Here is a 25,322-nt window from a genome sequence, read left to right as displayed (position 1 = left end):
TCGTCAGAATCTAACTAAGAGAACTCAAATTATCTTTTCAAAATTTTAATTACATATAATATGAAATCTTTAGTTTAGAAATTTAAGCCAATAAAACACTAATAATTCATAGATGTATTATTTGATTTACCCTTATATTTTGAAACTCTGTTTACAGACATTAATGAATATGAAATGTGATTCAAGTATGATTATGATTTTAGCTTGTCGAATATAATGAGAGTCTGATAATCAGTTTTCGACATCTCCATAAATAAAAGAAGAGATTTAAGCAATACATCACCCGCAAGAATAAATTCTTGGGGGATTTGAAATACATAATGCAACTGAACTCAAGTGTCACACTTGGGACCATACCTCTGGACTCTTTCATCAATCCAGGCCCTCATATCAGCCAACACCAGATTCGCACTCTCATCAGGCTCCCCCTGTATCAACGAGTGGTACATTCCTTCGTACAATTTGAGTGTTTTATCAGCGCTTGATGCTTTCTCGTATAACATCTCCGACCCTGTCGGACAAGTAACCCCGTCTGAGGTCCCGTGGCATGTCAAGAACGGCACTGTCACCTTATCAAAGTTGTTCTGAATGTAGTTGGTAACTCTTACAACTTCCCTCATTGTTCCTATCCTTGGCCGACCAGAGTACCGTCTCGGATTCCCAGCTATGATCTTTAACTTGTCCAGGTCTCTAACGGCCTTGCCCACCATCTTATTGTCCGGCATTGCTGCCCAAGTGTCCGCCAGACCAAATAGCAGTCCGTATGCAAACAGATGCACCTTTAACAACACAAACATTGGTGAAATGATACCTCTCAAATTTGCATAAATTACTTTCTTAATATTGTAGCCCAATTTATAACACTGTCTGTTTCTAACAGGTTCAAATTCAAATTATTTTTCTACTCAGGTTTATGCATCGATATTCTAATTCAATTTGGCTCGATTTGAGTAAGCCACGAGCTACTCATTTGATTTAATTTCATCTTTATATATGTGTGGTAGATTAAGATAAGTAACGAGTCAAATATTTTAAGCAATTATACATTCGAGTATTCAGACAGAAATAATTTACTCTAAACAGAATACTCACAGGTAAAAGAACAAGTATCAGGTTGCTGAGATTCAAGCATTCAACTCAGATCTTGATTTTAATTTTAAAACAGAGTTCAAATTCATACAAGAGCTCTGTTTGTTTTTCAATTATTTCGATCCTATTTGCACGCATACTTATTACTCAAATTCGTTTTCGGCCCTACCTTAACTTTGTTAAGTAAAAGAAAAGACAAAAGTGTAGATAATAAACAACTAAGAAAGTATTAGAAAATACCTTGGACGGTATCATCGGCTGAGGAATAACAATCAACGGTGCAGAAAGAATGAACCCCGTCCACATCTCAGCCTCCGACTGGAAATACATCACCATACTGATCATACCTCCCATCGACTCGCCAAACAGAAAAGCCGGCAAGTCCTTGTACTCTTCACTCTTTCGAACACTAACAAAAAATGAAAGTGACGATGCAGCAACCTTGTCAACATCACCTAGATAGCCATGCAGCCCTTCTGAGCGTCCATGGCCTAATAAATCAGCTGCGAAGACAGCATAACCCCATGTAGCGTAATTAATGCAGATCTTCTGAAACATCCAGCCTGAATCAGACGCGTACCCGTGTGTCATGAAAACACTTCCTTTAATCCCAGTGTCACTGTTTTTGATCGGCAAGAAGGACTGTGTGAAGATCTTGCCGTTGGGAGTTTCAAAGTAGGATTTCGAGTTCTTCACGCCTTGGGACGCGTAGTACTCGTCTTCCGGTAAGTCGCCCCAGAAGTTGGCCGTTGTGGGGAGGGTAGCAGCCATTGTTTTCAGAGCAATGTGTTGAACCAGGGAAGGTGTTTGCTGATGTAGAAATGGAATGGGGAGGTTTACCAACTTTGTATCAGCTCTACATATATGGTGGGGGTTGGTGAGATGTCTTGGTTGTGTATAGTGGTAGGATTCCACTTGATTCTTTATAAATTACTACATTGTTTCTATAATAATATTAAACTAGTATTATAACATTATCTTCCGCGTTTAAATAAACTAATTTGTACTAATATTATTTGTGATTTAAAAGTCCAGGGCTCGAATACCTTGGACCTTCAGGTTGAATAGTATTTGTCGAGGCAGGCCTAGAGAGGGGTAGGTGAGATTGTGAGATGGTCATTGCTTAATTGGCATGCAAAAGAGCTTGTCTCATGCTTTGAAAAAGAGAAAGGTCCGTCAGCCATTTTAGACTATAGCTACAATCTACTTGCACTAACAAACTTAAATTAGTCCGCGAGCTAAGTATCAGTCTTGTTGAAATTTATAGGTAGTTGGATGATTTACAAGATAATAGAAAAGGAGACTATTCTCCTGTGAGGAAGTTGCACCTTCTCTATCTAGGCTTCTAGCCATACTGTGATTTGTTCATCATTATGCCAAGATGGAAGATGTAAAGAGATGTCGCAAGATACAAAAACTGAAAAAACACAACAGTCCATGATCGAATAAGGATAATCACTGGAGCATGGCTTCACAACTCCACCAAATTAGGCAATATATATCCGCTAATATCTGAGCTTTGACTCGGACCCAAGCTGCTTATGCTTTCTCCCTCGTCTTTCCCTCAGTGATGTGTGTGTCGTCAAGTTTTGTAATAACCTCATCAGCAGAAACCTTAACTTCCTCATTTGGCTCGATATCTGATGGAGCCATCTGCCATATTCTTACGGTACCATCTTCTGATCCTGAAGCATACGATTCCCCTCCAGGTGCGAACCTCACACAGTGAACAGGACCATGGTGACCCTTGTTGCATCCTACAATACAGATGATTTATAATGTTTACAAATGACATCAAGTCCAAGGACTGAAAAAAGCAACCAATTTTTCATTAGAGATATATAGAATTCAATATGGAACCAAATGATGGTAACCAGCCTTATATATGGTGCTAGTTACATCAGTCAACACAGAATATGAAAGGAGAGTACTAAGGAGAGTTGAAGTAATACAAGTTCTATCGAGGGTTGAAACAATGTAAAACAGGACAAAAAGAAGTGTTTACTAGGAGAAGTGTATTAGATTGAATTTTAATATATGGAGAGACGCCTGAACACTGCCAAACTAGCAATAAAACACTGTTGGAACCTTTAAAAAACAAAATAAGTTTTAACTCTCATCAATTGAATGAAACAATGCTAGACAAATATATTGTAAGAAACAAAGAGAGTTAACGGCAGGATCCTTTTAGGTTGTATACCCTTTTGAATCAGTATCCAAGATAAAATACACAAAAATATATCAAGTACCTCTAGTACAAAACCTTATGTTGCGCAAACAAACAGAAAAAAAAAAAAGTCAAATGGACATACAAAAAGATATAAAGGTAGTATATTGCTAGAGCTTCTCCAGTTCAAGAGATACTTACCAATCTCTTTTCCTGTATGGAAATCATATATATGAACCCACATGTCTTCTCCCCCAGCAATGAACTTATTACCAAGCTTTGGTTCTAGGGATGCAGATTCCATGCTGAAGGGCATGTCATAACTCTTCACCAATCCAAAACTGAGAAGTCAAAGTTTCAACAAATCAGATCAGAATGTACAAAGAAGCCATGAAATATCACAATCAAACCTAGGCAAAGGTAACTCCTCATCTGAAAACTTATTGATTACGTAACCAAGTAACCTACTTACTGATTAGCATCCCAGAATTTGACAGTGGAGCCATCTGCAGTGGTTATATAGCGGCCGTCCTGACTAACTTCGGTACTGGTAACAGATGACTTGGTCTCAAGTGTTCGGACAATTTTGTCGCTTCTAACATCCCACAACCTAGTAATTCGACATAATCAGAATATTAGTCATTGGAAATTTCAACCTAAACCTAGAATAATCCTTATGATCTTGGATAAAACAAGCAATGCATTTCTTCCAAAAATGTCACTAAAATAATTTTGGACTCTCAGAAGACATAATTGAACATATTTTAGTATATTGCAAGACAGGGTATAATATATCAATGGGCTCCCAAATATCTCAAGACCAATAAAGTAACTTAAGAAAAATACAAGTAGTTGCATCATAATTATATTTCAGGACTCCAAGGAAGAAAAGTTAACACAATTTATTGCTCCAATATGACCAAACTAGATTTTTAGAGATAAACAAGGGAAGATCCAACAATATAACATGATTAACATCTAAACTGCAATTCATTGTGTGCTTACCTTACTCCCCCGGAATCACTGCAGGAACTTAATATGGTTTGATCACTGTGTAGCCATGCAACTGTCCTAACTGAACCTGGTGAACTATTGACTTCTTTTGGCGGCGCATCTGGTCTATTTAAATCAAAAATGCGAAGAATTTTTTCAAAACCACCGGTGAGTAGGAAGTGCTTATCCTGCAATACATAACAACCTCAATACTAGTTTCAGACTTCAAGTCAAATTGATAGCATATGTTTAATACTGGAACCTAGCAATGGTAATTACAGCATATTATTATCTCAATAGCATTATATACTCGGTACTTACTAGAAGAGGGATAACATACAGTGATACCTACTATCTGCTGCATGAAATTAAAAGATCATTATACCAATTAGAACAATCTCCTGTGGAAGGGCAAGATGGAAAAGAATGTGTGTATGACACTCTGTAGGGTACATTACTCATATTTTGCAGTACAATCAATTTATTGCGGTGATTTCATAAACTTACCATGGTCACTTATGTGAAGTGCAATCTTACAGCCAAAATAAACATATACAGTATATGCTTATATACCAAGCTTATACCTTTCTTACATTCCATTCAAGGAACGCACTGATTGGATGCCCCGAGTATAAACAAGAGTACTGGTGTGCATAATACAACAGACAACATATTTTTCTTTCTCTATAGGCACAATCCACAACCCAATACAGAGTTGTTAACTTAAAAATGAACTCTGCATCGAACAGATCTGAAATTGATCAACTGAAGCCCCCAATTTCAAATCCAATACAAAGAGAGCAGAGAGCTCCCCTGACAACCCTAGACAGTTTAAATTGAATAAATGCTAATATAAGGCACATATAATCTTGGGGGGGCAAAATCATTTTGAAGATTTTATGATTTTATACAGAGCAACTTCTTAAAATGTTATACTCCTCCTGTAACTAGACATAGTTCTAGGTACAAAATACCGATCCACTGGACTTGAACATCCACATATAACATATTTAGCATTTTAGGAATAATGACATCTATCCAATAACATGGTTTAGGTCTAATCTATACTATACTATAATAAGCCAACATAGGTATAATTCGTAGTCGTACAAAATTTTGGTTGGTTATATATTTTCTAAATACAAGTCTGTCACATGTAGACTTCTCTTACTCTTACAATATTAAAGAGTTTTATACCGTTTAAATTACAAACACTTGAGATGTAGTACAAGATAAAAACTCCACCATTATTCTTTTAAATATAATCAGTTGGTAAATATAATCTGGTTAAAATCCAATCCATCAATACTAAAATACTAATAATAAGATGTTAAAATTTAAATTATAATTAATAAATTACGAATTCTATACTCGCACGTGCTTCGCACGGGTTAAAGGCTAGTATTCATTAAATCAAATTTTGGGCAACCGTCTTCAATGTTGTCCCTTTCTACAGAAACTGGTGACAAGGTCATCAGTTCATGGAATGTTGCAGTGCCTCTAAACAATAGAATTCCAATAGTAGCATGCAAGTTTTACAACAGGGAATCAGATCTAATCATGTCTGTATGACAGCTTCATGATGAATTATCTATTATCTAATCCTATATAAGGAAGAAACATTGAAAGAGTACAGACAACCTAAATGTTATGTAATATAGGTGAAAATACCTCTGAAAATGCACAGGCACGGACAATGTGTTTGTGTTCAAATGAATGCAATACATCGCCCGTCAATGCATCCCATATTTTCCTGTTAAAAAATAAATATGTATTATGGGAAACAGGTCACAGCAGACAAAAAGATGCAAGGGCTTAAGATTGTCAATATAACTAATTTAACTACTGATTATTATATGACCGCCCTTGATGTATGAGTAGCATGATATCTAACCCTATTAATATCATTAGAAACTAAGCCGCTATCCTTGACATATTTTAAAATGGGAAAGAGAAAAGGCTCGATCAAGTACGCAGAAAAATCGGCTGATGCTGATGCAGCACGTAATGCATTGCTATCAAGGCAGCAGCTCCACACTGCACCTTTATGTCCTTCAAATGTCCCAATCCAATCTCCAGTCTCTCCATTTCTTAGCATCGGTGTAGAATCTGCAAATAAGCAGTATAACCATAATTCTTAAATCTGTAAACTGTAAAGGAAACAAGTGACATTCATATGTCTATATAAACATTTGAGGATTTTAGTTGCACTAGACATGTAAAATAGAGACAAACAGTTAATAGAGCTGGCAGCTGTAGGATTGAGCTCTCTTTAGAACTTACTACGGGAACATCTATTACCCAAACTAAAGAGAGGAACATTTAGAGCCAATTACTCGCACACCCAGAAATCAATACTTAAAAATAATCTCGATAACATAAGAAGCACAGTTAAAATTGTTCGTTCTTCAATTCAAAGAATTTCCATTCTAAACAAAAAAAAAAAGACTTTTAATGGTGCAAGCTGAGTATCATATGGATGCAACCACTGCAATGGTAAAAGTAACTGTCAGGAACTGGTATGTTTCTGACCTAGTTTGGGACTTCGTTTGGTGTTTTCTGTTTGTATAAGTGCAGAAATAGAGTAATAACAGAGAATTGAGATGAGAATAGACAGAAATAGAGATGAGAAACAGAGTTTAGATGAGAAGAGCAAGAAAACCTAGAGAGAGAAAGTAGTTATAGAGAGAGAAGCAGAGAGAGAAGTTTTGGAGGCAAAAGCCAATTTTCATATCATCCCAGAATGAAAGTTTTACATCAGTTTTTATAGACATATCAGCATAGCAGACTTATAAATAATACTATAGAATGACCAAAGTACCCTGACTATCATACTCTCCTTACTACTCCTTACTATACTGCTACTACTATAGTACTAATACTACTAGTATTATGCTGATACTGGTCTTGTCCTAACATTCCCCTCCCCTTGAATTACACCATGTCCTCATGGATGTGCAACTAAACTCCTGGAACTTGACTTGTTCTAGCATCTGAGTCTTCATACATTCTGCTCAAAGCATCAGCCACATTATTTTCAGCCCCCTTCCTGTATACAATAGTGTAGTTGTATCCCAAGAGCTTGCTGATCCACTTTTGCTGCAACAAGTTAGTAACCTTCTGCTCAGTAAGGTACTTTAAAGCCCAGTGATCAGTTTTAATGATAAAATGCTTATCCATAAGATAATTTGCCCACTTCTTCACAGCTGTAACCACTGCCATCAATTCTTTCTCATAGGTTGACATGGCCTGACCCTTTGGCCCTAAGGCTTTACTAAAGTAGGCTAGTGGATGGCCTCCTTGGGTTAAAACAGCCCCAATCCCAGAGTTAGAAGCATCTGCTTCTACTGTGAACTGCTGAGTATAATCTGGCAATCTAAGGACAGGAGTATTGGCCATGGCTGCCTTTAATGCCTCAAAAGCTGCTGTAGACTCATCAGTCCACTTAAAATTGTCCTTCTGCAACAAATTAGTTAAAGGTTTGGCAATAATGCCATAATCTTTAACAAATTTCCTGTAATATCCACTCAACCCCAAAAATCCTCTTAAAGCCTTGATGTTCTGAGGAATAGGCCAGCCTAGCATATCTGTCACCTTACTTCTATCCACTGCTACTCCCTCAGGAGTGATAACATGACCAAGATAAGCCACCTGCCTCTTCATAAAGTCACACTAAGATTGCTTAGCATACAGCTGATGTTGCCTCATAACTTCAAATACCTTTCTCAGGTGCTGTGTGTGATCTGATGCAGACTTAGAATATACCAAAATGTCATCAAAAAACACCAAGGTAAACTTTCTCAAAAAAGGAGCAAAGACCTGATTCATTAGATGCTGAAAGGTTGCAGGAGCATTAGTGAGCCCAAAGGGCATCACTGTAAACTCATAGTGTCCCAAGTGGGTCCTAAATGCAGTTTTTTCAATGTCTTTGCTCTTCATTCTAACCTGATGATAACCAGCTCTTAAATCCAACTTAGTAAAGTATTGGGCTCCATTCAACTCATCTAGGAGATCATCAATAAGTGGAATGGGAAACTTGTTCTTAATAGTTAGAGAGTTCAGCTTCCTGTAGTCAATACAGAATCTCCATGATCCATCTTTCTTCTTTACCAGCAGAATAGGAGAAGCAAAAGGGGAACAACTAGGCCTGATGATCCCAGATTCTAACATTTCTGACACCAACTTTTCAATCTCATTCTTCTGCTCATAGGAACTTTTGTAAGGTCTAATAGAAAAAGGCTGAGCTCCCTCTTTTAGCTCTATGTTATGTTCAATCTGTCTATGGGGAGGCAATCATGTTGGAGCCTTGAATATATCCTCATATTCCAATAACAAGTTTGGTAACTCTTCATTTTCTGCACTGCCATCAGCTGATAGCCCTTGTGCAGAGTGTAGCAGTCCTGGTGCTTGGCACACTTCATTTATCATGTACAGGAATCCATGACCTTGTCTCTGACAACTCCTGACAAATGCCTTAGCTGTCATTTGTTGTATTCTTGGTTTCAAGGGCTGTGAATTCCCTTGGAGTACCACCTCTTGCCCCTTGTATAGGAATTGTAAAATCAGCCTCTTATAGTCAAAAGTAACCAATCCTAGAGACCCCAACCAATCCACTCCCAAAACTAAGTCATAGCTTCCCATAGGCAAGGTCCTAACTGGGAATGTGAATTCATGCTTCCCAACCTTCCAAGTAAAGCCAGCAGACTCATATTGACTTTCCAGTTGGTTTCCATTAGCAACTTGTACTTTCAGTGGCTGTGTCTGGACCAGCTCACACTTTAATTTGCCTGCAGTGTGCTCATCCAGAAAACTGTGAGTACTCCATCAATTAGTATTGAAAACTGATGTTTACCCCTTCTTCCTGTAAGTGTAATGGTTTTGTTGTGGTGGAGTCCCTCAATAGCATGCACTGATACCTCCATCTGCTCATTGTCTTCCACTTCCATGTCACTCCTTTCTGGCACACATCTCTGGCCTGAGCCTAATGTTTCAAGCCCTTCCTCATTTTCTTCTTTCTTCAGCATGAACAAACAAGGTTGGGTGCAATGGTGATTGATTCCATCTTTGTCCATACAGTAAGGACAAAACCCTTCTTTAATTCTTCTGTCTGCTTCCTGTGGAGTCAATCTGATTACATTAGAGAGTCTTGAGTTTCTTGATGTAATCTCTTGAATGTTGGCTAACTTTGCAGATCTGTCACTGCCTCCAGCTTGACCAGTCAACTTAGTCTCCTTAGTTTCATCCCTAGCAGTTTTTCCAGAAGCTACATATTGCTTTGCTTGCCTATAGGCTTGATCTATACTTGAAGGTGCTAACATCCTCACAGTATCTCTGATTTGATCTTGCAATCCTCCAATAAAACTTTCTACAAAATACTCCTCTGTCAACTCAGGCATCCTCCCTCTGAGTTGTTCTTTACATTTTTCAAATTCATCAAAGTACAGATCCACTGTAGTGGCTTGATGTAACTGCTTGAATTTGTTATATAAGAGTTCTTGTTCCCATGATCCAAACCTAGCAGTGAATTGCTTGCAAAATTCCAGCCATTCCAAGCTATTCTTCCCCACTATATATACTTGAAACCATTTCCTGGCTGTCCCTTGCAGGTGCATACCAGCCACTGCAACTCTCTTGGAGTCATCAACTCCATATACTGAAAAATACTGCTCACAATCCTGGAACCACTCCACTACTCCCAAGCCTTCTGTAAACCTAGGAGAATTTTGGTTGAGGTGTTGCAAGGACTCCAGTTTCACTGTCTTATTTTCCCCTGACTTAACCTTGGCAGCAGGACTTTCAATCTTCTTTGATCTCCTGGAAGCCTTCTTCTTCACCAGAAGATCTATCTTCTGTGCAGCCAAGTTAATAGCCTTTTCTAACTCCTGAAATCTTTTGTTAGATTTCTCCTTATAGAGTTCAAATTGCTCTTGCAATTCTGGAGTCAACTCATAAGAAATCTGCTCATCCTCCATTGTTATGCACAGTCTTAGTATCAACCACAACACTTCAACTCTTCTAAGATCTACAGTATTTCTTCCCAGGCAATTACTCAAACACTTGACTACTAGCAACTAAACTACAGTACAACACCAGAATCAATAGTCAGGCCTCTCACAACAATTCTTTTTGTACTTTTCTGTTGTAATAAGCTATAGCAACTATCTATTACTGTAATCTATCCACAATCAACTGAACTTCACTCCAAATTCACAGGAACAACCTCACAATCACAGATCTGATGAGAACAGTCAAGAAAACAGAGTACCTGACCTGTCTGATCTCAACTTCCAAACTATACCTGCGATTCCTGTGATTCTACAACCGCACAGCTCGCCTTTAACAGCACAGTGATATGGAAGCAGTAGTTGATCAAAATTTACAGCTCTGATACCAATTTGTCAGGAACTGGTATGTTTCTGACCTAGTTTGGGACTTCGTTTGGTGTTTTCTGTTTGTATAAGTGCAGAAATAGAGTAATAACAGAGAATTGAGATGAGAATAGACAGAAATAGAGATGAGAAACAGAGTTTAGATGAGAAGAGCAAGAAAACCTAGAGAGAGAAAGTAGTTATAGAGAGAGAAGCAGAGAGAGAAGTTTTGGAGGCAAAAGCCAATTTTCATATCATCCCAGAATGAAAGTTTTACATCAGTTTTTATAGACATATCAGCATAGCAGACTTATAACTAATACTATAGAATGACCAAAGTACCCTGACTATCATACTCTCCTTGCTACTCCTTACTATACTGCTACTACTATAGTACTAATACTACTAGTATTATGCTGATACTGGTCTTGTCCTAACAGTAACCTACAATACTGGAATATTACAACAATGTTGAAGTCCAACAAAATTTAAAATTATATTGTTTGATGAAGAAAGATCGCCACTTCTCAAAAACTCTATTGGCCTAATGATACATAAACTATGACATATGAACAAGGTTCAACAAATCGCCAGGTAAGTCTAGGCGGTTAAGTTAACTTCTTGCAACGGATAAGTGGGGATGAATTGAAAGATTAATTGATGTATACTACTTATTATCTGAAATAATATTTTCGATCATTTCAAGTCTCGTGTCAAATATATTAAGTTTATAGCATATACATATAGGCTGTATCATTGACATCTTCACACGGTATTTTGAGTTTATATGATATTTAACAAAAATCATAGACACAAAATTATAACATTGATTAATATTTATACCTTTATGAAAAAAATATAATAATTACATAGTATAATTTTCAAATATTAAAAACCTCATAATAGGTAAACGAACATATAATATCTGGAAAAAAATCATAACCCAAAAATTATGAATTATATTAAAGGCTCCGATGCTTCATTATCAAATTCTTCGAGACACCAGAAAGATCAGACACCAACAATTAGAATGTGTGAAACTTGATTATCTAATAACTTATTTTTTGTGCCATAATTATACCCATGCTATATTTGGAAGTATTAAAAGAAGAGTAATCACATTGAATTATAAGTTCTTAACATTAATTTAGTATAGTATGAAATTTTTTTATCAAGGTTTACACAAATCGGATTTACTATCACATTATTACCGAAGAAGCACTAGATTGGATTTCATCATCTTTATCTCGGAATTTGTCTATACTCTGATGTAATGATTCCTTTCATTACTTCCGTTCCTCGCATAAAAGTCAAACAAATTCGGTATATTGGTTGAGTCTATAGTTGTGTATATAGTATTTTTAGTAAAATTTGAAATACAATAATGATACAGACAAGCTAAAGTGTATAGAATAAACATATAGATATAAAACAAACCTTAAGTTAGCTAAATTACATGTCCGGGCAGCAAATGACTTCCACGTGGAAACACTGGAACCATGACTAAATGTAATTGTAGTTGTAAATATATTCTATTTACCAAAAAAAGTGTTCCAATGGCCAAAGCAATTTGCCGGAACCTAATTAGTAGTTACTTCTTCATTCCATTCTACAATGTGTTCACATACATGTAATTGGTTACGGTATGTATTACTTCCAGTATTCCAGATCTTTCATGTCCAATGATGCAATCATCTTCATCCAATTTCAATTATCAGTCATTACCAAACCATTCATTGCATGACACTGAATTTTCAAACTATGTTCCTTATTCCATATCGGCATCTGGCTAATCTAATCATCTTTATTTTGATCAGGTATTGTGCATATTTACAAGCCCTTTATTGTAATGCCACAGGTCTGCTTTATATAATATTGTTATGTTTCAAGAATATCCAATTTTTTATAAAACCTGATGGTCCGATTTTCATAAAGCTTACAACATGGCCACCAACTATATAACTGCCTAGGCCGCTTTTTAAAAACATTGAGTGTAACCATAGCATAATTACAAACTAGCTAAAGTGAACATTAAAGAAACATGTTGTTGGGCGAATTTCTATCTGATTAAACCACATAAAAGCTTCATCCAAGCATTCCAACTTGATACTTTTCTACTGTAATTTATACCATTATCATATCATAACACATATGTCAGATATATAACCAAGAATCGAAAAATCTAGTAACATTTTTGCTGAAGATAAGCTGCAACTGGTGTCTTCCACCTAACTATCCTTGCTTCCTTTCAGGTATACAGGATCACCCATCAATTGGATGATCATTATCACCACTTGAATTAACATCATTTAACTTGCAAGAAGAAATTCTATCTCATAAATCTCGAACTAGTACACATAAAGCTAGATATCTGATATTTTATAATGCCCAAATCATTATATTATCCAAAACAGTGGTTACAGCCCATCACATAAACGCAAGGTCCTGAAAGGTTACTTTGCATAACAAATCCACAGGTATACACAAGATTAATTCCTTCAACATCTCTAGTTTATCTTAAACCGTGACATATCACAATGCAAGTGACTAAGACAGCCCTAGAAGTTTCATATTCTGCATTGAGAACATCACCAAGTCTGTCCGCACCTATATCACTAGCTATCACAACAATCCAATACATCGATATTATGCACATCACAGCACTAAACAGCTAAAGCTAATCATCCAACAGGCAATAACAAACACAATTATTTAAATATAAAAAAAAACTAGATTATAGATATACCTTTGCTAGCACTAATGAGAAAGTACCCATCAGGCGTAACAGGACTATAAAACAAATCAACCACGGGTCGAGAGTGGCCATGGCATACAAGCGGCACCGCAGCTTTCTTCTTCTCCATCATATAATTTATTTGTATATTTAAATCAAGTTTATACAATCTAAGCTGGGTTTCTATGTAATTCCTGAGATAATGATAAATTTTTATGTTTAATTGTGTGTTTGTATGTATTGTATCGTTATGATGGAGAGGAGGGAGATATGGGGACAAGGAACTGGAACCCTAGTTCGGTCGTTTCATGAATCTGCAGTTTGGAGCTCTCTTTTATTACAGATCAAATACGAGAACACGAAAGGGGCAGATCGGGACTTTCTTTATTATTTATAGTCAAGTGGATATATGTTGTTACGGTTTAGAATGGACAAGAGGAGAAAAAGAGAAAAATAAGTGCAAAACAACTTTTAGTCCAGAAATGGCAAAAAAAAATAAAGAGTTCAAAGGTCCGTTCGATAAGATTCAGAGCCTGTTTGCCTGCGCCTAGGCTTTGGTTTTAAACGCAAAAATGTATATTTATCTAATAAGCAAGAAGTCAGCTTAAAATCAGAAATAAATCGGAAGCTGACTTAAAATCAGAAGTTAGTTTGAGGTATTTTTTTCGGTGACTAATTTTTTTTAGCCTTTTTTATAAAAATTACTCCTAAGTCATAAATTGCTCATAAATCATTTTTATTTCTATTCTTATAGTTTTAATAACTCATAAGTCATTAATAAGTCAAAATTACCCATAGAGACATTTAAGCTCTCAGCTTATCAAATAAGTCACGTTAAGTCATAAGTCACATTAGGTCATAAACTATAAGTTCAGCCAAACGGGCTCTTAATAGGATCCCCAGTATGTTTCATTGGGATTTTAACAAATATTATTTATGGAATTTGATGATATATAATTGAGATAGAAAATTCATTAAAATCTTAAAATATTCAATTGAGATTTTAAATTATATTATAAAATCTAGTGATATTTAATTGAGATAGTTTGAAATTCATTAAAATCTAATGATATTCAAATGATGGATTTTTTTTTTTGTCAGGGTCTACGTGCTCGTAGATGAGTTGTATCATATTATTATAGCTGCATTAGGATTATCTTTCATCCAACAAAGTTTATTATCCAACCGAAAGATACGCAAAGATATTTCCGGACGTTACTTTAAACTACATGACATTTTGATTCTTTTTTATTTCATAAAATGATAAATTTTAAGAGATTGTTGAATGTATTTTAAGTTTTTTGAAATTAAATCAAAATCTATGAGATTTTGAAGTATTGCATTTAAATCCTAAATGAACTCTATAAACTATGTGACATTTTATCTAAAATTCGCATAGAAATCAAAATAACATACAATTCATTAAAATTTATAGACTAAAAACAATATATTAAAATCTCAGTTGAACACACCATTTTATTTTTGAAAACAAAGCGAGTAAAGGGTCCGATCTAACTTGCAATAAATACGAGTCGCCTCGACTATAATATTAAATGCTTATTTGAGCACACTTAAATTATTTTGTTTCAAGTAAATATGATCTAATATTAATACAATGAAATTGAACTCACAATTTATTTAAATAAAATCTAAACTCCCTCCATATTTCTACAAATACACATATTCTGATACAATATTTAAACTAGCATAAAAGCCCGTGCGAGGCACGGGCCTCTAGTTTATGCCCTTTTTTTAAAATAATATTCATGTGTCATCATATTATTTCGAGCTTAATTGTTATGTTTTTTTTTCACAAAATATATAAATATGAAATGTAATATTTGCAACCTAATAGCGTTAATAGTAATAAAAGTACTATATTTTTAAAATTTTATGGATGAAAACTACATTTGGCCTGATTTTTCTATATTCAAATTCGTAGGATATACAGGCCAATACCATATTATCTACATGTTAAAAATTATATTCAAAATTAATACAGAAACTTTTAGATTTTAAATATAATATGCCTCGTTGAAAAGTATGCGTAATTTATTGTTGAAAATTATTAAATTATTTCATCTAATATAACTATAATTTTGATGAGAACTTGTTCTTAATATGTGAATGGATATCCTAAATCATGATTAGATGAAGATGTCATATGTGGTCCGCGTTGTTTTATATGTATTTCTTCTTTTTTGAACGTACATTTTGTTATATTTAAGTGATACATGATGGGCAGATCATGAACACATTCTTTTTTAGCATATGTTGCACACACTTTGTATAAAATAGAAATTGAAACATTTGTTGTATATAAAAAGACTCATACCTTATTTTATTAAAAAAAGCATCAATTGAACTACCAACCTTATAATTGTACCCAAAAAATTCTGACACATGTGCAAACTCACATTTTTAAATATCTTGATACTCGTATTTCTTAGGGGTGAGCAATGTAGCATATCATGTTCAATTGTTAAAAATAAAATCATGTTTTCGATATTCTGTATTATGGAAAAACATTCTTGTTCTAGTCCCGTTTAATCAGATATAAGTTTTCACCGTATCGCGTCGGATTATCCGGTTCAGAATTAATTATACTTTATTAGTTTAATATGTAATTAATTAATTAACTTAATTGTGATTTGAATCATTTTATTTAACTGGTATGCTATATATTGTTGGATGACATATTAAAATTATAGTTTTAAGACTTTAATATATATAACTTACTTCTCTGTGCTATTTTATTTTAACCAAGTAATAATTATCACTCAATTCTTTTTAGTAGGTATCGTAAACACGTTGTATTATTATATGGTTGACTTTTGATTGACATTATAGAATTTCCCTAAGTTCACGTTCATATCACAAGTTATAATATTTCAAATTAATGTATCATCAAAATTACATCATTTAGATATATTTTCTAACATCAAATTTGATGTCTTTCTCACTATTCTTATATCTATAATTTTCTTTTAAAAAAATTTAGTTGCACGTTGAATTCTGAATTCTCAAGTTTAATATTAAAAGTAATCTAAATAAGAATATTTTTCAGTTATCTTATTTCATGTTCTCCAAAACATTGTAATCTCTTTATAAATCACCTTTTATAATTAAAATAAATCAATACGACATAGTCCATGTTGAAAGTCTATCAAATTTTCCTTTCAAAGATGCTCACTGAAACCTCAGTTTTTGTTACTTATCACATCTATGACTTAGAATTTCTATTATATTGTATTGTACTCACTTAAACTATTAAGTTAGATTAGAATATAAAAAATTTTAATATGACATAGTCCATGTTGAAAGCCCATCAAATTTTTGTTTCAGATATGCGCACTGAAATCTTAGTTTTTGAGCTTATTTCTCACATTCATTTCTTAAAATTCCATAATATCGTATTGGTACTCGTTTAAACTATTAAATTAGATTTGAATTTGTTCATTTTTATTCGGATATGAATTATATATATTTTTAGAAAGTGGAATCATGATTCGAGCCCTATTATTCAGATTCTCTTTCAATATATGAGACTTAACTGAAATAATAACTTATCTTAAACAAATAAGATATTGAAAAGAATATAAATACAACAGTTTTAATGTATGTAGTTAATGTTTTGAATAACATGTCAATCGCTTGTGTAGCTCAAGACTCAAGTGGTATAAGCCGTGCACATGGATTAGAGAGGTCACGGGTTCAATTCTTGTTAAAAACAATTTTTTTTATATAAATGAGAAGGAAGTAGGTTCGGAGTTAGGCTCGGGTTCGGAGTTAGGTAATTTATTTGCTCAGGAGGGAGGCTTAACACGAACCTGTTCTGCTATTATATATATAAGTAGATATTCTAACACAAAAATAATTGTAGCCTCGAGTCCATTTCATTTTGTTTGTTAAACAAACCATCCTCCCAAGTCCCACGCTCCCACATGGGATGAATAGTAATTTCGGATAACGGGTCGTATTCATATCAGTAATCGAGTCGATTTCGAGTCAAATTAAAAAAATTAAATAAAACTGAAAATTGAAATTATTAGAAACGAAATTTTAATTTCGTATAATTTTGGGTCTATTTCGTGTGGTGATTTTCGTGTCACTTTTGAATTTTATCAGAGTAAATCAGGTTATAAATTCGAGGCGGGTTCAAGTCGTGTATAATGTTGTCACAAGTCCCACCCTCCCACAGCAACGGTCCCGATTTGTTTGTTAAGCAAACATCGTTCGGGAGTGCCATCGTGCTCGAAGAAAAGTTGTTAAAACCCTTGAAGCTACTTGAAACTTCCACAACTATGTGGAGAAGAAGGCTCTCCACGCACCTCACTGCTCTCTCTCTCCCCGCTTCCTTCAGTTCGCCACTCACCGCCGCCTCTTCTTCTACGACGTCGTTTCGCCCCATCTTCTCTCTCCTATCTCGTCATTTCACCGCGCCTTCTGGTACTCTCTTCTGTCTCCTCTAACCATTTTTTTTTATTATTATTACAATATATCTTTTATCTATAAACTAGTTGATAGCCCGTGCCAAGCACGGGTTTAAATAAAATTTTAAAATTTGTTATTTATTGGAAGAATAATGTCTTTTTTAGTTAGATTATCATATTTTTATTATACTTATTTAAATTATTGTTTTTAAATGATATTTAAATTATTGTTATTTAATATAAGACTTTCAATATATTAAAATTTGATCCTACTTTAAATTTATTTCATAACAATATGAGTCTCTGTTCTATGGAATTCACAAAATAAGAGTATTGGCGTCCAAAATTATTTAAAAATAATCTACTCGTTTCAATTTTAATTTTTTTTTAGTCTACAATATATTTGTAAACATCACTATGTTTACAAATATATTTATTTTAGTAAAATCACTATGTTGTTTGATGATTTTTAAATTGTGAAAATAATATTCAAGATCAACACATATAAGTTCGTTTACAGCGTCTTTAATCTCGAATAAAATTCAAATTTTTAAGTCGTAATTGTTATATTCAATTATTAGGCAAACGTTATATATAATTATATTTGGAGTTTTTGTAGATTTAACAGCTGTAGTAGTTGTTTGATAAACTGATATTATAGTTTGACAAAATTAATTAACTTTCCAAAAGTAATTTGATATCAAATAATTTGACGTATGTCTAGAGTTTTGGTTCTTTTATTATATGTTGCAATATGGATAATGACTTCATTTTTTTTTGAGTTTTTATTTGTCAAGTCAGTGTTACCATCGCCTTATTCGTCTTTATCGCAATCTTCTGGAAAACACTGAATGATAATAATTATTATTATTAAAAAAAATATGACCAGGTTTATTGGTACTTTGGTATCAATATTGAATCTTGTTTATTTTAATTCTGAAATATGATAGAAATTTTATAAATTTGTTTCGTAAATTAAATTGTATGAGTTTTAAAAATTAAAACGAATATTTGACGTATGTCTAGAGTTTCGGTTCTTTTATTATATGTTGAAATATGGACAATGACTTCATTTTTTTTTAGTTTCCATTTGTCAAGTCAATGTTGCCACCGCCTTATTCCATTATTCGTCTTTATCGTACTTTTCTGAAAAACACTAAATGATAATAATGATAATTATTAAAAAATATATGATCAAGTTTTTTGATACTTTGGTATCAATATTGAATCTTGTTTATTTTAATTCTGGAATATGATAGAAGTTTTATAAATTTATTTCGTAAATTAAATTGTATGAGTTTTAAAAATTAAAACGAATAATTTCGTTGACATTATTATTCTATTGATAGAATATTATATTAATATCAATATGAACTCGTTATTTATTTGAACTCTGAAGCATGATAAAAGATTTATAGAGTTGTTCCATATATTAAATTATTTGAGTTTTAAAAAACTAAAGCAAATAATTTTGTTGGTAATATATATTTATTAGTGAGATAATTGTTATAATACAAAATCCTGTCAAATATAGAAGTTCTTTGATAATAGTAATAATTGTTAAATAAAAAATAAAATGATGATAGCCAAATTTTGATATGAATTTTATAGAACTGTTTCATAAGTTAAATTGTTTGCGATTTAACTGTGCGGATAGGATAAATGTTATATTACAAAATCCTAAACACCATGGAAGTCTTTTTATAGTATGATAATAATCTTAACCAATTTTGAAATTATTAATAATAAAATCTGAATAAATATAGAATTCTTTTCATAATTGTATAATAATAATTATAAAAACCTAAAAATGTATAATAATAAGTATAAAATCCTAACAATATGAAAATCTTTTCATAATTCTATAATGGTTATTGTTATTAAATAAAAAATTTATATAACATTCTCCTAATCAATATTGAAGTTCTTAATAATAAAATTCTAATCAATACAGAAATCTTTCACTATCCTAATGAATATTGAGGTCTTTAATAATAAAATTTTATTCAATATTGAAGTCTTTTGATAATAATATAATAATGACTATAAAATTCTAATCAATATGAAAGTGACCGAATTTTGGTACTTTAGTACCGATGTTCCACCGAAACGTGGTTTCGCTTATTAATTAGAATTCTTTTCATAATTGTATAATAATAATTATAAAAATCTAAAAATGTATAATAATAAGTATAAAATATTAACAATATGAAAATCTTTTCATAATTCTATAATGGTTATTGTTATTAAATAAAAAATTTATATAACATTCTCCTAATCAATATTGAAGTTCTTAATAATAAAATTCTAATCAATACAGAAATTTTTCACTTTCCTAATGAATATTGAGGTCTTTAATAATAAAATTTTATTCAATATTGAAGTCTTTTGATAATAATATAATAATGACTATAAAATTCTAATCAATATGAAAGTGACCGAATTTTGGTACTTTAGTACCGATGTTCCACCGAAACGTGGTTTCGCTTATTAATAAAGGGTATTGATATGTTGAAGATTATGCAGCAGGAGCAACTGAATCTGAGAATGTAGGTATTAGTAAAAAAACAGTCGGTGATGTGAAGCGCGAGGAGCTCGAAGCCTTGCTTGATGTTAGTTTATCACAGCCTTATATGATCATATTTTATCTCTATTAATATTTCAAGCTCATCAGTTCGATACCATGATAAGTTGCGAGTTTATGTCAGGAAAGGACTTACCGGGGTCTTTTATATTATTATATTCCCACATTTATTCGTTTTTTTTTTTCTGGTTTTTTTAGGGACATCAAATTCGGGATGTAGACTATCCTGAAGGTCATTTCGGCACAAAGGTCATTGTTGCTTTCTCAATCACTACAAGTATTTCTTATAATTGTGTCCCAGTTTCAGTGGATGATGGATTTTTTATAGTTTGTTATCATCACTCTTTGCAAGTCCTGTGATCATATAATAATCGAATGTTTAGCTGCATTTCAGTTCAAAATATCAAATTTGTTTGTCCACATTGTACGGACTTTGTAGTGAAGTCTATTCGGGAATGCACTCCCAGTTTGGTTTGTCCGTTGCCCATTCAGGCATATCATTTACGGTTTGTTATTGTCATTATTGTCAAATTTAGTTATTTTACTTGATTTGAGAAGGATTTTAATGTCAAAACTCAGAAGCACATTTTACAACTATGTCGACATATCAAGTGTGTGCTCTGTGTCAGCATGTCCTGTCTACCAGACTGTCTAAGGTCACTCTGGCCGTATACAAACACCCTTGCTCTAGAAAGGAGAATATGTGATCAGCAGTTCTTTTGCTGCTGTCCTTGTAATGTATTCCTATAATTATCACATGCTTTTATTGCTCGAGTGTCAAGTTTTTGGTCAGAAGAATAAAGTGTTTTTTCACATGTATTTTGACTGCAGAAGTCACCCGCTTTAATTAAATCATACTATGATAAAAGAATTATCGGATGCCCTGGACCTGATGGAGGTGAATCTTATATTGTTCCGGTTCATGGCATAAGAATGAAATGTTTTCACTGTTGCCTTTGGTTTACCTACTATTGTGATTTTGATTAGTATTTTTGCTCCTTTATGTTCCAATTAGAGGACGAGCATGATATCGTTTGGCTCTGGTTAGAAAAGGGAAAGCCCCGCGAGTGCCCGGTATGTTCACAGTATTTTGAGGTAAGTGTTTTTCACTCTGCGAGTCAAGTGGTGCAGTTTTTAGATCAAATGTGGTCAATCATAGTATCAGAACTTTAGAAAGGGTTCTTTATTTCGAGATTATGTTAATTATATGTATTGAGAAAGGAGTAGCAACTAGTACATACTGAGTGGTTATGTACTTATCATAGCTCTATGCAGCAGGGAGCACACAGGGATTAGTTTTTTTATTTTAACAAAACAAAACTTCATTAAATTAAATCAACTAACAAGATAGCTTCAAGCCTTCAACTTTATAAGGAAGGTTAATCTCTAGACACACGGTCAGAGGTAAAAATGAGTAGCATCCTCATTCGCAGATAGCTTTACAAAATATAAAGAAATGTGTGATAGAGTTTCTAGTAAATTTTTGCACTCTTCAAACAACATCCCTAAATGTCACATAGGCCCTTTGGTTAAATTCGCCAGTGTGTGTTTAGACCATGGTATATACTGTTTGCCAGCAATTTTACCTTTACGTTTTCACAGTTGGAAGTTGTCGCTGGCCCGGGAGGATCTCCGGATGGGCATGATGATGAGAATCAACACTAATCATAATTTAATAAGTCTTTTCTTGCTGGAAAATCTGGTACGATGATGAAAGTGTAGTACATTATGGAGCTTCATGATTTAATTACTTGGTAAAAATTTTGTTTTATGACAATGGCCTCTTAGATCTCATAATTTTTATATTGGCAGATTTTCTGGAAATTATGATACAAAGATTTTTTATATGTATTTTAAGCATGAGTTAGTAATTTATCTGCGAGAAGTATGAAAAGGAAGTTTTGTTTCATTGTGCATCATTAGTAAGTGATGGCTGCTTTACTAGTCTGTTGATTCATTGTTTGATACTTTCTATTATTTCCGCGAATTGATATAAGAAGTAAACTGTTTTGTTAAATATCAAATCCCTTGCCATTTCTTTGTAATTTGTCCAGATCACATGAATGCTGATCAGCTGATATATATTCTAAACTGAATGCTGATATATTTTCTAAACTGAATGCTGATATATTCACTAAATTTGTGTCATGAAACTGTTTAGTGTTATTGCCGGAGATGATATTGATTGAAGATTATACTTTTAACAATTCTGTAATGATTCACCATCTCCTGATTCTAAGATTATAAGGGTTCTTTATGTAGGAAGCTAGATGTATTGTAACTATCAGCTGAAGATCTATCTGCATTTTCTGGAAACAAATACAAATACATGTGCATGTAATTTATAAACCATGTGGAATGTTTTAATGCTTCATCAAAGCATCCACTACTGGCAAGATCTGCAACCACCTGCATTTTGATATAATATATTGATAGTTTGGTTGATATGAAGTATATAGTAAATCTTTTAGACCAACAAATAGAATGCACAGTATATATGAAAAATAAATAAATATAGAAAAAGCTCTGTAAGGTCACACTATTAAAATGAAGATCTTGGAAATCATTGGATTTCTTGAAAATTTCATATGTTTAGGTAATTGAATCAACCCCTTCCATGGACTCCGCGGAAGCCTCTATCATTTGCTCGACTGCTCGGGTAATTTCCGCTTAAGGTGTTTTAATCACCTTTCAATGACTCCCTCTTAGCCAAAGATGTTATGACAAGGAGTCAAGGACTGCTTGGGTAGTTGGGCGTTTTAATCACCTTTCAAAGGCTCCTTCTTAGTCAAAGATGTTTATGACAAGGAGAAAGTGAGAGCATAAGAATAGGTAGACTATAATGTCCAAGAAGACACTCTTTCCCATTTATGGGTGTTATGACGGCCATGGACATGTTTTGTAAGATAATAGATTGTATATTTTTTTTCTTTCCTATTCATGGGTGTTATGACAGTCATGAACATGTTTTGTAAAATAATATACTATATACTTTTTCCCATTAGTCTCTGTGCAAAATATATTTGAGATTTAAGGTCTTCCCAAAATAGATAGAGTATTATTCATAAGGTTTCTTATACCTACCCGGCATATGAATGACATTACTCAAATATCAGTATTTAATTAGCACTGCTTTCAAGTTCCATGTGATCCCAGTATCAGCATGCGACTTCTATAGCAATGTATCTGGTCACAAAAACAAAGAAAAGACCCAGCAAATATGAATACAAAATCAAGATAAGGAGACATAATACAGCTTTTGGGAAAACGAGTGAATACCATGATAAGATAAATAAAAGAATTGAAATGCCTTTTTTGTTTACACATGCAATAGTTTTTTATTCGCATGACATTGTGGATGTAAAAAAAGCTGGGGAAGACGCGATGTAATGTGTGTATTACACAAAGAGAATCAGAATAGAACTGATTAGGTACATGAAATTGATGTATACTTTTCAAAAGAACGTAGAGAACAAAAAGGAGAGAAATCGATGTTACACTTATATAATAACAACATATATAAAACAAAAAGATTTTGGAATATAAATGTCAGAGAAAGGAGAGAGGAACATCTGGTTATAGAAACCACCGTTGTTATAAAATTCTTATTCTTGATTAACGGTGGCTATTATATTAGTCTATTCACAGTTCACACACAATAATGTTTATAACTCAGCCTGGTGGTATTTGAGCATAGTCATGTATGTAATTTCTTATCACTTCAATACAAATACTACTAGCATGCAGAACTACTTATCCAAAATATACCTAAAATTTAAGTTAAAGTATTCCGAATTTTGTCTCAATTTTTTTCTCAAATAACATTGACGAACTCATGAATGATTTTAATAGGATGGTTTATGTGCATACAGGACTACACGAAGTCCATTATTGTTAATGTGAGTGGAACTAGACATTCTCAACTAGAATTCGAGGAAAAAAAAATTGGAATTTTTTTTGGATATATGTCATTTTCCGAATTTTAAAATCTAGTAATATTGTAATAAATTTATCTATAACTGTCATTGGTCTGCCCTGCACTTCACATGAATAGTTTTACCACCGAGAGCATGATAGTGTCGGAAGCATAAATTTTGTCTATAAGGTAGTATCGGTGAACCATTTAAAAAAACGATGAAGTTGGGTTTTTCCTCGGTGGACACTGGGCGTCCAACAGGCAGGGGTTGACAATGAACAAAGTCTGAGTGGAATAAGGAACAATGCTAAAGTATGATCCATACTCTTAACAAATTCAGATGCTTTAGTCTTTAAGTCAACGTAATTATATATTAGATTAGGAACTGCTATCCAGTTCATGTTTTCTAATCAGGTTTGTAAATTGATTCTTGCTTACATGCGAATAATATAGCAGAGGCATGAATATTATTGAGGGTACTCGGAAAAAAATCTGCCAGGAAAACCAAAGGTGCCAATTTAGAGAATTGCAGATATAATGTCTTGAACCGTTGTATCTGCAGGTATTGTCGTTGAAATGAATTACTAGAATGCTAGTGATGGCGCTTTAAGATCAGGGTCCATATTGATTTTGTTGAGTTTGTGTATTGAAAACCGAAATCTTAAATATATGATCAAGATATACATGTTGTCAGGAAAAAAATAAGGATCACAGGTTGCCTAAACATGCACCCGCCTATCATATGCATGTGTGCATAAAAATGTAAGTGCAAATAAATTATAAAAGATTTCAGAGGAAGAGCGGAATTCCAGTTTATCCTAGTCTTGTCAAGTTCCCAATTGTTATTCCCGTTTGACAGATTGGGCACTAGCAACTCTTTCGAATTAATGGGCATCCATCAATCAACACAGAACCACATAAACAAATGATGGAAAGAAAGGTTTTTCCTGTTTACTACATTGGATTGTTCTTTATCATTTCCAGTAATGTTCTTAATTTCCAGATGTGGGTTTAATTTATTTTAGCCACTTCTAACAA

General features: G+C 33.4%; 3 protein-coding genes across 6 annotated transcripts; 1 reads left to right on the top strand and 2 right to left on the bottom strand.

The window, feature by feature from the left end:
• Window positions 1–217: 217 nt before the first annotated feature.
• Window positions 218–1,983, bottom strand: LOC108227433 (caffeoylshikimate esterase). Its single transcript, XM_017402568.2, has 2 exons — window positions 1,330–1,983; window positions 218–779 (listed from the first exon to the last, which is right to left on the bottom strand). Exons 1-2 carry the CDS (start codon window positions 1,858–1,860, stop codon window positions 333–335), a joined length of 978 nt encoding a protein of 325 aa, XP_017258057.1. The 5' UTR covers window positions 1,861–1,983; the 3' UTR covers window positions 218–332.
• A 332-nt stretch (window positions 1,984–2,315) lies between these two features.
• LOC108227432 (uncharacterized) lies at window positions 2,316–13,746 on the bottom strand. The gene is made up of 7 exons (XM_017402565.2): window positions 13,364–13,746; window positions 6,223–6,358; window positions 5,921–6,002; window positions 4,262–4,437; window positions 3,729–3,866; window positions 3,458–3,597; window positions 2,316–2,846 (listed from the first exon to the last, which is right to left on the bottom strand). Exons 1-7 carry the CDS (start codon window positions 13,482–13,484, stop codon window positions 2,629–2,631), a joined length of 1,011 nt encoding a protein of 336 aa, XP_017258054.1. The 5' UTR covers window positions 13,485–13,746; the 3' UTR covers window positions 2,316–2,628.
• A 3,682-nt stretch (window positions 13,747–17,428) lies between these two features.
• Window positions 17,429–23,415, top strand: LOC108225059 (cytochrome c oxidase subunit 5b-2, mitochondrial). 4 transcript variants are annotated; one of them, XM_064080409.1, is made up of 7 exons: window positions 17,429–17,800; window positions 20,302–20,396; window positions 20,567–20,617; window positions 21,200–21,266; window positions 21,384–21,442; window positions 21,971–22,070; window positions 22,965–23,415. In XM_064080409.1, exons 1-6 carry the CDS (start codon window positions 17,524–17,526, stop codon window positions 22,031–22,033), a joined length of 612 nt encoding a protein of 203 aa, XP_063936479.1. In that variant the 5' UTR covers window positions 17,429–17,523; the 3' UTR covers window positions 22,034–22,070; window positions 22,965–23,415. The 4 variants fall into 4 exon arrangements, with proteins under 4 accessions (XP_063936479.1, XP_017255355.1, XP_017255357.1 ...); XM_017399866.2 differs by having other exon boundaries at window positions 17,446–17,800; window positions 21,384–21,463; XM_017399868.2 differs by lacking the exon at window positions 22,965–23,415 and having other exon boundaries at window positions 17,450–17,800; window positions 20,311–20,396; window positions 21,384–21,463; window positions 21,971–22,474.
• The last annotated feature ends 1,907 nt before the right edge of the window (window positions 23,416–25,322 follow it).

This window comes from Daucus carota, chromosome 6, assembly GCF_001625215.2.
Source record: "Daucus carota subsp. sativus chromosome 6, DH1 v3.0, whole genome shotgun sequence".
NCBI lineage: Eukaryota > Viridiplantae > Streptophyta > Magnoliopsida > Apiales > Apiaceae > Daucus > Daucus carota.
Note: the sequence above shows the minus strand (reverse complement) of the source record. Positions and strands in the feature narration are given on the sequence as shown.